Source organism: Phoenix dactylifera, chromosome 14 (assembly GCF_051530095.1).
Source record: "Phoenix dactylifera cultivar Ajwa chromosome 14, Ajwa_hap1_PhDact_Kaust_v1.1, whole genome shotgun sequence".
Classification (NCBI taxonomy): domain Eukaryota; kingdom Viridiplantae; phylum Streptophyta; class Magnoliopsida; order Arecales; family Arecaceae; genus Phoenix; species Phoenix dactylifera.
The window spans coordinates 27,248,494-27,260,603 of record NC_143203.1 but is presented as its reverse complement, the minus strand read 5'-3'; the positions used below and the strand labels follow the sequence as shown (position 1 = coordinate 27,260,603).

Below are 12,110 nucleotides of genomic sequence, written 5' to 3'. Positions count from 1 at the left end.
ACCATCCCTTGCTCCGTGACATTTGGGTTATGGCGAGGGATGGATGGGCCTTTCAGGCCAAGCATATTTACCGTAAAGGTAATGGTGCTGCGGATTGGGTAGCTGCGTATGTAGCTTCTCACTCCGGGGGCACCTTATGGAGTGGCGATGGGGAGTTGCCTTTGGCACTCCGAGGTATTTTATTTTCTGACTTTATTGGGTGTATCCGGTCTCGTCAGGTCTGATCCACCCGCATTAGCAAAAAAAAAAAAAAAAAAAAAAAAAAAAAAAAAAATAGAAGTTGGAGAAAGTGGGTGAGAATGAAGAGAGACAGAGTACATGGGAGTTTTGGAGGTGATGGAACGAAAGGCATCATGGTCGTTTGTTGTCAAAATCTGCCATATCAGTAATTGCAGAAGAAACTCTTATTTAATTTTTGAATCTTAAAGTGGGTTATATGTGAGAGTGCAGACATTAAAACTGAACTATTCTCGGTATACAAAAGTTCTGGAACTAGTATCAAACATGACATGGCACTCTTACATTCCAACAAATGTCAGTAGTAGAGGGAGCTTTCTTGTTAGGAATGTGCAAGAAAGTAAGTAACTATTCCAGCATTTCAAGTGCTAAGTACTAGTTTAAGCATGTTGCAAGATATCTTACATATGGACCTCCAACAAGTGCTAGTATTAGAGATGATTTCTTCCCTGCTAAGGGATCACATGTAAGAACATTGGCTACAAGTTGATTTCTGGAAAACATGAGCCCTATAGTTTTCCTTCTAACCATTAGAAAAGACATTCAGAGGAGAGGAAGGATGCAAATAGAGTGATGATCCAAAACATTTTTCAGGAGAGAGGGCTATACCATGTTCCTTTTTTAACCCTCCAAATAGATCTTCAGAGCTTACTTTCCCCCTTTCCATCCCCTCCTATTGTACTTTCACCTCTAGTTGTGCAATTGTTTCTATGAGATATGTGTGTTACTATAACACTGCCTTCATCTATCATCCGACAGTTATAACATTCCCTAACATGTCACATGGCACAAGTTAACTGGAGAGACAGATGTTTGTCATATAAAGCGCCACCTCCTAGTGCCATGTGGCATACCAGCTATTCACCAATCGCTGCACCATATGGCATACTGCAGTTTAGCAGTACATCAAAAGAAACACCGTAAGGGTCTGATCTTGTTGTCCCTCTTGAAAATCGTGGAGCCTTTTGTGGTTGTTTTTTTGAGAAGTGACATACGAGGCTTTCTAAGATAATCTTACCATTCTATTAGACCTTGTGTGTTATAATTCTGAAAGTCGAGCACAATCGCCAATATTGCATTGGCTTCAAGGCTAGACTTGATAGAGTACTGTGCAAATAAAACTTTGGCATAAACTTAAGTAGAAATAAGATTCTAAAAATAAGAATTACATTTCATGAAGGCTCATACAGGTGACACCAAGATTGGTACCATCAATCGTATAATTAACAGGAAACAGAATAATAATAGCTTTGATATAAATCACTCAAAGATTTAGCAAAACATGAAATGATACTAAATTTTTAGAAATTATGTAGATGGAGAAAACATTCACAGCCCCAAATGACTGCTATCATTAAAACACAAAACAAGGCACTTCATTAATGGAGTTAGCAGCTTAGTTTCTAGAACTAGGAATGGCTGGGGATATTTTTAGAAACACTTTTAGTAGGGAAGTACTTCAAAAGTGGGTGCAACTTCAAGATTCGAAGAAAATTCCCAAACAGGTGTATTCTCCTAGATATAAAATTCTGGTTACTGAGGTTAGCAGTGCATTTTGAGTGCAGTAGTAATTAACTATTAACCCTCATGGTTCATGCCTCCCAATACAACAGCATTTTAAAGGGCATTTTGTATAGGTATCTACCATAACATGTGTCTCAAAATACATCAAAATCTTTGGCCCTTACCTACCACTTGCATATAGCAACCATTACTCAAATGGTTCTAGACATGAAAATAGTGCAAAACTACTCTATTAAACAATTCATTCTAATGCCTTTTGGATCTACAGACTAGAATTGCTACCAATGCAGATTAATATGCCAGTAAGCAACAAAATGCACTGCTTCCACATGAGATTTGCAGAATATAACTCAAATTACTAATTGGCTTTGCATAACTATTAGAGATTAGCTGCTCATTTATTTCATAGTAAAACCTACTGTCATTTATAGAAGTCCCTACGTGCATCCACACATTTCCTAATAAAAGGAACAATGAACCTCCACAAAAAGTAGAAAATGTCTTTAGTCAAACTCTTATTTATCAGAGGCTTTTGTGCTTGTTTGATATATACCTCAAAGGCTCAAATAGGATGCAGATGTTGTTTGATATATATACCACCAGCAGACATCTTTAACTCCTATCGATTTTAGTTCTCCACCTCATTTGCCATTCAAATATCTAGTCACCTTTTCGATCCCTTATTCCGAAAATATTGTAAGATTTCAATTGCAGACATAATATCAAATAAATTAAAAGAGTAAGGAAGAAAAAACCAAATATTTTCCATCAAAGCAATAAATTCAAGATTAGAATATCTTCACATGTATGAAACTTGAAAAACTGTTAGACCCAGAGAGACCCATACAATATGATAAAATGCTTACCGCTTTACGTTGTCATTATGGTAAAGATCACAGAGTAAGTAAATAGAACTGGCTCAGCTAATTCTAAGTTTGAATGCTCGGCATATAACCAGCTTGGCTCTAGGGCTAGCCTAATTCTTAGGCAGTCGCCTTAAGGCCCCGGCCCAAAAGAAAGGCCCGCCGCAAAGAGAAAAAGAAGTTGAAATAAAATGAATTCCGGAGAGGGAAGGGGAGGAGGGCCGCTTTTTCGGAAGGGATTCCCGCTGAGAGAGGGTCTGGAGTTGCTGGTCGAGCTACGGAAGCGCTTTCGGAGCCTTCTCCCGATCGATTTCGAACTGGCTTTCTTATTTCTCTGCGACACCACTCGGAGGAGGAGAAATACCACAAGGAGGACCATGGACCACCATAAGGAGGAAGGGCACAAGGAAGGCATCGTCAAAAAGATCAAGGAGAGGATCCACGGCGGAGATGAGCACGACCAAAAGAAAGAGAAAAAGGAGGAGAAGAAGCATGGCGAGGGCCATGACTGCGACACCAGAGTAGCGACAGCGACTAGATCCGCATATTATAAAGTATGATTATTTTTTCTTTTTTTGTGTTCAATTTCAGTACGTCAAAATTACAGACTTTCTTTGATTTGTTTTCTTTTCCTTTTGTTCCCATCTTTTGCAAGATCAGTGGTGAAGTTATTCATTTTTGTTTCTACTTTTCCCTTTTCTCTTGTTTAAGGTTTCATTTGGTGTTATTATGAGTTTTTTTTTTTGAACGGGTAGATAGATCTGTGCATGGCTTAGATGAAGTAATCCACATCTGTTCTAGCATCTTGGAAGTAGCATTGATTACGCTTTGCATCAGTTCATAGTTGGTGGCACTGGCGCTGCTGGCCGACACCTCTGAGTGGATATGGATGAAAACATCTTTCCAAGATATGGGCCGACATCTCTGCTGCCCATGTTTATTGTAATGCTCAGTAGATTTAGTTTTTACTTTCAATTTAAGTACTATGACTGAGTTGTCTACCAACTGTTTGTTATAATGCCCGGTAGATTTATGTTTGTTGTAATACTTCGTAGATTTAGATTTTATTTTTATTTTAAGAACCATGACTGAGTTGTTTGTCATTTGTTTGTTATAATGCCCATTAGATTTATATTTGTTGTAATACCCATCTACGGTGCCGGTGTGGTCAAGGAGTTCCAGAAGTGGATCTATGAGAGCAATGGTGGAGGAGCCAATGTTGTGGTTCCTGGCTACACTAAGGGTGATGGCTTGGGTGCAGAGATCATTGGCACCTTTGTCCTTGTCTACACTGTCTTCTCTGCCACCGATGCTAAGAGGAATGCTAGGGACTCTCATGTGCCTGTAAGTAATTCTTTTTGTAGACATGGGGCTGGCCTTCCTTTTTCTTTGAAGTGTTATCAATTTATCCATGCATTGGCTTTAGCTTAATTTCTAGAATTATTTCATGTATTTCCGCATCCAGTGTTTGATTCTTTCTCAAAATAGTGTTAAAAAGTGGCATTCCTTGTTTTGTTTCCTGGGATTCTGTTGCCTTGGGGCTGTTTCTAATAATCTATAAATTATTTTTAGTTGGATTTCTACCTTAACTTTCAAAAAGTTTTTCTTTCCTCTAATTTTATAGCTCGCTGGTTTTGTTAAACTCTAGAATTTTACATCTGGAGTAATCCTGAGTAAATCAATAGTTTTTGACCCTGCTCACTTTCCAATCGATTATATATATATATATATATATATATATATATATATATATATATCCCATGATTTTCTTGGTAGGTCTTTGGTTCTTCATTTTTTATAATCTTGAATTTAAGCTAATAAACTCTGGTGAAATTTGTGCAGATCCTTGCTCTCTTGCACATATTAAATTTTTTTTTATCGTTTTTTTTTTTAAAAAGCCTTTCTTAGTGAGTTCGTCTTATGTCCTTAAATGCATTGGGCCATCTTAATAAAGTAGGAATATTTATGTACCAACATAAAAAGAAGTTTTTAACTATTCATTCACTAAATTAATTATATGCACTTGCACATCTTTGATGCTGCATATTGTGGCTACCCAAGATTAATCATCCTCCTCCTCCTCGGCACCCAAGCCCATAGCACTCGAATACTTAGTACATTTTTGGTCTTGCTTCTTCTAGCTTTTCCTAGAAATTGCTTTTCTTTGAAATAACATTTTCAGAGAGTGTTACCAAATATTAATTTTTCTTAAGAATATATCTCTGTTACCTTAAAATTTGTAAAAGTATTTTAAAAGAAATATCAAACCCTCTCTTAAATAGGTGCCTTATTTTTTTTTTTTTTGGTGAAAACGGCAATTCATATTACTCTAACTTGAGTACATCCAGCCATATCAAAAGAAAGTAAAGATAACAACGGAGTGGGACTATCAGCTGCTGAAGTCCAAAGAAACTCTCCGGAATGCCTAGCTACGTAAGAGGCGACCCAGTCAGCAGCTCTGTTCGCCTCCCGATACACATGTGTAACATGAAAATCACCCATCTCCTGAGCCAACCTCCTAGTCTCACGAATGAGTGGATGACCATCACCGAACCTATCCACACCCTGGATCCAATCGATCACCACCGAAGAATCACCCTCTAGATGCACCCGGGCGGCGCCGAGGATCCTCCTCGCATAAGATAAGCCCTCCCAAGCAGCTCTTAGCTCTGCTCCAACAATAGTAAGCCCTGGGATGCGACGACCACCGGCGGCTATCAGTCTGCCCCTCTCGTCTCTGATCACAAAACCCACACCTCCGGAGACACCATCCACCGAGCAACTACCATCAAAATTCACCTTGAAATGACCAAGGGGTGGGGGTACCCAAGAAACAAGAGCGAACCTAGGCGCTGTAGCAGCGGGAAGGATACCCCAGATGTCCCTAGCCATTCCAGAGGTGAACCACGCAGTAGTCGCGACCATCTCCCCTGCATGCAGCATAGCTCGATCCACCACTATCCTCGCGGACCACCTCCTACCCTCAAATAGACCAGCGTTCCTGTCCAGCCATATATGATAAGTCAAGTGTGCCATCATAATACCCGCCTCAACAGAACAAGGCCTCCGCGTAGAAGCTCTCAACACATGCATCAGGTCCTGGGCCGACTCCACTGAAAGGGGTAACATAACAGGAGACCTACTCCATATCTCTCTAGCCCTGGGGCACTGCAGCAAAACATGGTCAATGGTCTCCTCGATACCTGAACACCGCTCACAGCACTGAGAAATCAGCATGCCCCGTCCGGCTAGCATGCCCCTGGTCGGTAAGCATCCCCATGCCACCTTCCAGAAGAAGAGCGCTACCCGCGGGTGACATCGCAGCCGCCATCTCCATCTGCCCTCAATCTGCCTGTCTGACGCCCTGCTCATCAAAGTGTGGAGATCCCTAGCTCGCACCTGCGCCCGACCCGTCGACCACCAGACTAATCTATCTGGCATCTCCTGCAGAGGAATCGGAAGGTCCATTATCGTCACTGCCAACTCCTCCCCAAACACCTCCCGAATCAGTCCCTCCCTCCAGCAGCCCCCCTCTCGGTAAATCAAATCACTAACCCTAAATCCATCAATCCTCACCGAATCCACCAAAGTCGGAATACGGCTGATCGGCTGCTCAGTCACCCACCTATCCTCCAAGACATCTATAGACCGCCCATCACCAATGGCCCATCTCATCTCTGGAAGCACCAGCGCGGCCCTAGCACACATCTCCCTCCACACCGGCGAATGTAATCGGCCTCCGCGCACTCCAGGTATCAGAGCTCCATATTTGTCCCTCATCAACGAGGACCACATGCTATCAGGCTCTAACACAAACCTCGCTGCATGTCGAGCCGCTAAAGCCTCTCTCCTATCCCTCAAAGACAACACCCCAAGCAGTGGTGCCTTATTTGATCACCCCTTTTTTTCAAGAAGAGTCCTCCATGGTGCATGCCCTCCGCATAAGCAGTGGTGTGCTTGACGATGGCACGTACTCGAGACAAACATGAGAAAGTCGAGCGGAGATAATGGGGGGATTGAGCCGGAAGGATGAGAGAGAGAGGTGAAATCCATTTTTTCTAAAAATAATAAAAAATATTTTTTAAAAAAATAGATACAGGATAAAGTACTAATTTATAGTCAGATATTCTAAATCAAATTAAGCATGTCATGTTTGAAGTTCATTCATCGGGCTATGTACATGAAGATGCATGACTTAGAAATGCATGTCATGTGGGAAGATGATCTGTTGCATCCTGCAAATGCCTGCACTTATTGCTGCATGGTCCCATGAACGGCGGATGGCATCAACAAGTGTTAAAAAAAAATAAAAAATAAAAGTTGTGTGGTGAGGGAAGGAAACAATGGCTGCAGCCTGGTGGCCTTTTTTGCCAGATAAAAGGCTTAACCCGGCCCACTCAAAGTGTTCCGTGATAAAATATCCGGCCCAAACCTGGCTGGCTGGACTGGATAACATTCCTCATGACCGTTGTAGCCGCCGATGGCGTTCGCTGTCGTCTTCTCCTCCTCCCAGAGCCCGCTTCCCTCCTTCCGCACTCGCTTCGATCTCGCCAAATCTATCTCCGGACGAAGCAGTGACGCCCTTCGCCTCTCTCCCAGAACCCTGGGCCGCGTTTCCGCTCCTACGTCTCTCGTAATTTGCCAAACCCTAGCTCCCGGTGCTCGAAGCCCACTGCCCTCTCGATCTCGAATCCTTCCGTAATTTCTTCTTTTTCTCTTTTAATCATCTTTCTTTCGAATGAAATGCAGCGAGTTCGATCTTCGGCTGGCGATAGGCCGAAGGACGATTCGGATCAGAAGGGGGTGCAAGGTAGGGTTTTGGTTTGTTCTTCCCTCCTTCTGTCGTATCGTATTCGTTTCCTTTCAGTTTCCCGATTACTTTGTTCGGTTTTGGGGCTTCTCAGATGAGGAGGTTACGGATCTGGGGGTCAGAGCAGCGTTGTCCGTGTTAAAATTTTACAAAAGTAAGTCACGTTTCTTGGTACTGTTATCATAACAAGATGAGGCTTCGTGGTGTTACCGAAGTTTGTTACGGTTCTCGGTATCTATATTGCGGTATCTTTCTTGTAAAGAATGAATTATAGTAATCTCTGGAGTATACGGCAAAATATTTAATCTATACTTAAATGTTGTAAAGTTATTCACATAGTGTATTTCAATGGTTGCAATATGTGGAATGCGAAGAAAAAAACGTTCTACATGTGTTTTGTATTGCCAGAGCATACTAATGTGAGTTAAAGATTTTTCTGATGAGATTTCAGTATCTCTGTCTTAAATATTATATAATTTCTTGACCATGTGTTTTTTTTCCCAAATTCTGGAAAAAGATTATAAGTTATGATCTGTTTTGTCTTCCTAACTTTAGATTATCAATGAATAGGAGAGATATCACCACTGTTGCCACGAAGCTGTCGGTATGTACCGACGTGCAGCGAGTACTCAATGCAGGCATATAAGAAGTATGGTGTTGCAAAGGGTACAATCTTGACAGCTTGGCGTCTCTGCCGTTGCAACCCTCTTGGTATCTTTCTTGGAACGTGACCAAAATTGGTATCTTGTTTAATTGCTTGAGATTGTGTTTTCGTTGATAAGAAGCTATTCTCTAATATTGATAAGTGTAGAAGTTTCAATGTAAATGCAACGTACATACTGTAGATTGAGTGTTGAAGATTTTAAATTAGGTTTATTATTCTTTGTTTATTTATCTTGCCATATTTGTGGCTCTTTACTTCTAAGATGTAAGCATGCTTGCATAGATGCATGTAAATATCTACCAATATCTTGTTTGCTTGTGCTAGAAATCTTTAATGCATTAGATGCTACCGATTCCATTTTGCACCCATTTCCAGTTGGTTTGCACCTTGTCAAGTATTTCAAATATCAAGTAAATGTTTCATTTTACTTCTAAAAACTGCCTTCTGAATTTTTGTTACTGCTATCTGCTCAAGGAGATCCAGTTATCATCGACATGCTAATGTACAAGCATATGTGTATCTTGATGAGTATAGTTCTTTAATTAGTTTCATACAGATTATAAAATAGAGGAGTAAATATGTTTACTTCAAGGGGCGAGGCTCTGCATTCATGCTTTGCTTGATGTTATTCATCAAATTGATTCCAAGGATATTGTTTCTTTAATTGTACAGAGTAAAAGTTTAAACGTGGCATCCACTCATAGATATCAGTAGTAAGTTCTTTTATTCTACTAATCCTCATACTAGATGTTACACAATTTCATCTTACGTCTATTTGTTGTTTGTTTTTTTTTATCTTTCAAGTATTTATAGTTGAACATGTATTTAGGCGAATGCTGCTTTTGTAAATTGATAGTTGGCCGTTACACAGCATGTGATTGAAGAAATGCATTAAATTGTTAGTTAGTGTTTTCCTGGTCATAAGAATAACATGATCTAATATCTTTCTGTTGTTTTTGAGTTCTATTATAGTTTTATACAATTAGAAAAGGATCTTAAGAGATGGTCGTGAGTGGAGATGACCCAAAAACTAGGGAAACAACTATCTAGGCCTTGGGACTAGTGATTAAGTTTCCAGATGCAGAGATTAATTTATTTCATTAGCAGTCTAAACATAGTCATCAACCCTCCCACCCCCAAATATCTTTGTGGCAAGCAGTAAAGTAAGCATTAATAAAATCAAAGTATACTCTAAAAGAAGTCGAAGAGAGAGAAGATCATTTATGTATCATGATATAATGTTTTTCTGTTATTTTTTTTTTACACCCCCCTCCCGCCCTTGCAGAAAAAAAAAAAGAAAGAAAAATCCGATGCTCTCAACCCCTAGTCCTTTGTGTGAGTATTGTAGGGAACTTCTTAGGGATGAAACTTGGACCCTGGTTGGGTATTGCCTGCCCGATCCTGTATGATCTTATCCTAGTGTACGAGCATCTACCATGTTGCACTTTCTAATTTCTCCTCTGCCCTCCCCATTATCCTCCTCTGAATATGTTCATGGCCACTTACTGAACTGCTGCCCTCATCCCGACAACAAGAGGTCCTCAGTCCAACTGCAAGCTGCCAATGCCCTGGTAAATCCGAAGAAATATGTTTCGGGCAGATCTAGGGTATTAAGAATTCTTTGGACCTTGTTAGGATATTCATCTTTTTCAAAATGAAAGCCTCTCATTTTTGCTGGTTGCATTTAATCTCTATTCTGAAATGCCCCCAGCTCTCCAACTTTCATTCTAGAGAAATCTCATTTTGACGATGGGTCAAATAGTACTAAATACATCTCATAGACTTTATTTAAATGCTAATTAATTATCATGTCAATACTGAATGTCCAACAACATCGAAAGGAATGTAAAGTTTCTAGTTATGCCATACTAGCATTACGTAAATTGTTCATATGGTTTTTACCATCTAAACGTCTGCGCAATGTGATAAGTCCTCAACTTTATCTCCCAAATTGTTGGGACAAGGGCACAGGGCTTGATGGTTATGCTTATGATATCTCACTTATCTGACAGGTGGATCTTCAGGACAAAAGTTTGGATTGCTATCATTTTTCTACCATTCTCACACAGTTCTAACTATTTTATGTTCAGAAGATATGGCACTCTGTCTAAGCTAGAAATTTGATATGCTGCAGGTGGTCATGGATTTGATCCTCCAAGGTGGTTTGATGAGGGAGAACCATTTGATCAATGATAAATATTTTGTGGTAGTTGACAAAAAGTATGTGTGCATATTGCATCTTCATCAGTGGCATGTAGTCATGGCTCTGCTTGATAATTATTACTTCACTACTTATCTATAACTTGACTCATGCTATTTTACTTGTTGAGGTGTTCACGCACTGTATGCTCCTGATTTTTTTTTACTGGTATGTGTGTTCTGCGATCTTGCTGCTTTTCTTCTTCCATTATAGTTTCAACTGGCAGCTTGCTGGAGATGGTAAGAGGGAGTTATCTCTCCTTTTTATTTTCTTGTGGGAGCAGTAGATGTGATCTTGATCTGAGACCATGGACTACAATTGAAATTACTGATGCACAAAGTTTTGCCATCTCTAGAGCTAGCAACCTCTCTGGCAAGTGATTAATGGCCTCTCTTTCTGCCCCTTTATCTGTTATGTGATTTATTACTGTAAACCCGATCTGGCTGGACCACCAACTGCGATGCACAAATATAAGAACCTCTCTTCATTGTTTTCCTTTGTCTGCAGTTTTCAACATTAAATTTGCTCTCTTTTTGTTGTTATTTTTTGGGTAAGTTGTCACTCATGTTTCATCTATTCGCTGGAGAACATTTGTAAGATTGTGCCGACACAAACCTTTCTCAACTATTTCATGTGCGAACCAAACACATAGAAGATCACTACAATCTTCAGAACGTATTATGTACGCAGAACAAAGTCAGAAGATGAGGCAAGCATTGGCTGTTTTTTTTAATGTAACTTATTGCATTTAATTTTTTTTTAACACTATTTATATTGTCAGGTTTGATTTTGATCACCTATATTATTGGTCCACGTGGCAAATTTATATGATCATACATAATTTTAAACTGTAACTTGGGTTTCAACTATTTCTAAAAAATGTTTGCTCGTGTCGTATGTTCCTTATACCTACTGTTTTACGTCATTCCACGGTGCTGAATTAATTTGACTGAATCATGTTGGGTTATCAGGTGGTTCATCCCCCAAGTATACCACGGTGCTGAATTAATTTAACCACTATGTTAGTGTCTTTTTAATGTCTTTTTAATGAAGAAGCTACGGGTATTCATCTTATGACCGATGGATGAGGCGATTACAATGCGGAGACTTATGAAGAAGGTCAATGATCTACCACTACCACCTAAAAGATTCCTCGCATTTTTTTTCTTCTCTTCTTTTGTCAAACATCAATATATAGATGGGATGAAGACGTTGCAGAACTGATATCTAGCTTTTATAACGCTTGTACTAGCGCTGGAACTGTCATGAAATTGTATGTCTCCTGCATGTACTAATGCCAAATTGAAAGCTCCTTGTAGTTTTTTTTTTTTTTTTTTTTTTGCCTATTTTAGTATTACTGGAAAAACTCTTTATGGTATATAATATATGGTGCAGATGATGGCATGGACGCAAGCCACCGCCTGAATTGGACAAGCAAACCACTTTCATGAAATATTGGTATAATGGTGGACGGTCTATTTCGCTAATGGTCTTGCTAATGCTAACGGGATAGTATGTTATACGGCTTATGGGGGCCTTATCCGTTTAATTATTGAGATTTCAGCCTACGAGCGGACTCTCACCAGAAACACTTCCCATCTCCACTGCCCCCGGTGCTCACCGACTGGTTAACGAATCCGTGCGCCATGGAAGGCATGCGCTATCGTATGGTCAACTGGAGTCGCAAAGCAAAGTGGAAAGAGAAAAAGTGGAGATAACTGCCGTCTAGTTTCAAGACTTTCGGATCCATGGCAAATCCACTGGCGTTACTTCGATGCTGCTACGCTCTAGCAGAAGAGAATTATGGAAGGC

The 12,110-nt window shown here is 40.1% G+C and overlaps 1 protein-coding gene across 7 annotated transcripts; it reads left to right on the top strand.

Annotated features, from left to right (window-relative positions):
• Positions 1 to 7,033: 7,033 nt before the first annotated feature.
• Positions 7,034 to 11,629, top strand: LOC103697106 (UPF0161 protein At3g09310). Of its 7 annotated transcripts, XR_015973360.1 has the most exons (7): positions 7,034 to 7,257; positions 7,374 to 7,434; positions 7,529 to 7,588; positions 8,005 to 8,145; positions 8,771 to 8,811; positions 10,233 to 10,318; positions 11,270 to 11,629. XR_015973360.1 is itself a non-coding variant. In XM_039132476.2 (6 exons), the coding sequence occupies exons 1-5, from the start codon at positions 7,105 to 7,107 to the stop codon at positions 10,289 to 10,291; spliced, it is 474 nt and encodes a 157-aa protein (XP_038988404.1). In that variant the 5' UTR covers positions 7,034 to 7,104; the 3' UTR covers positions 10,292 to 10,318; positions 11,270 to 11,629. The 7 variants fall into 7 exon arrangements, 4 of the variants coding, with proteins under 4 accessions (XP_038988404.1, XP_038988407.1, XP_038988403.1 ...); XR_015973359.1 differs by lacking the exon at positions 8,771 to 8,811 and having other exon boundaries at positions 8,005 to 8,174; XR_015973358.1 differs by lacking the exon at positions 11,270 to 11,629 and having other exon boundaries at positions 8,005 to 8,174; positions 10,233 to 11,152.
• Positions 11,630 to 12,110: the final 481 nt, after the last annotated feature.

What these genes read in the sequence shown, in the direction of transcription:
- LOC103697106 (XM_039132476.2), top strand. Translation starts at nt 7,105, where the DNA reads ATGGCGTTCGCTGTCGTCTTCTCCTCCTCCCAGAGCCCGCTTCCCTCC. An exon ending in TTTCCGCTCCTACGTCTCTC is followed by an intron (nt 7,258 to 7,373) that starts GTAATTTGCCAA and finishes AATGAAATGCAG; the next exon opens with CGAGTTCGATCTTCGGCTGG. An exon ending in CTGCCGTTGCAACCCTCTTG is followed by an intron (nt 8,146 to 10,232) that starts GTATCTTTCTTG and finishes GATATGCTGCAG; the next exon opens with GTGGTCATGGATTTGATCCT.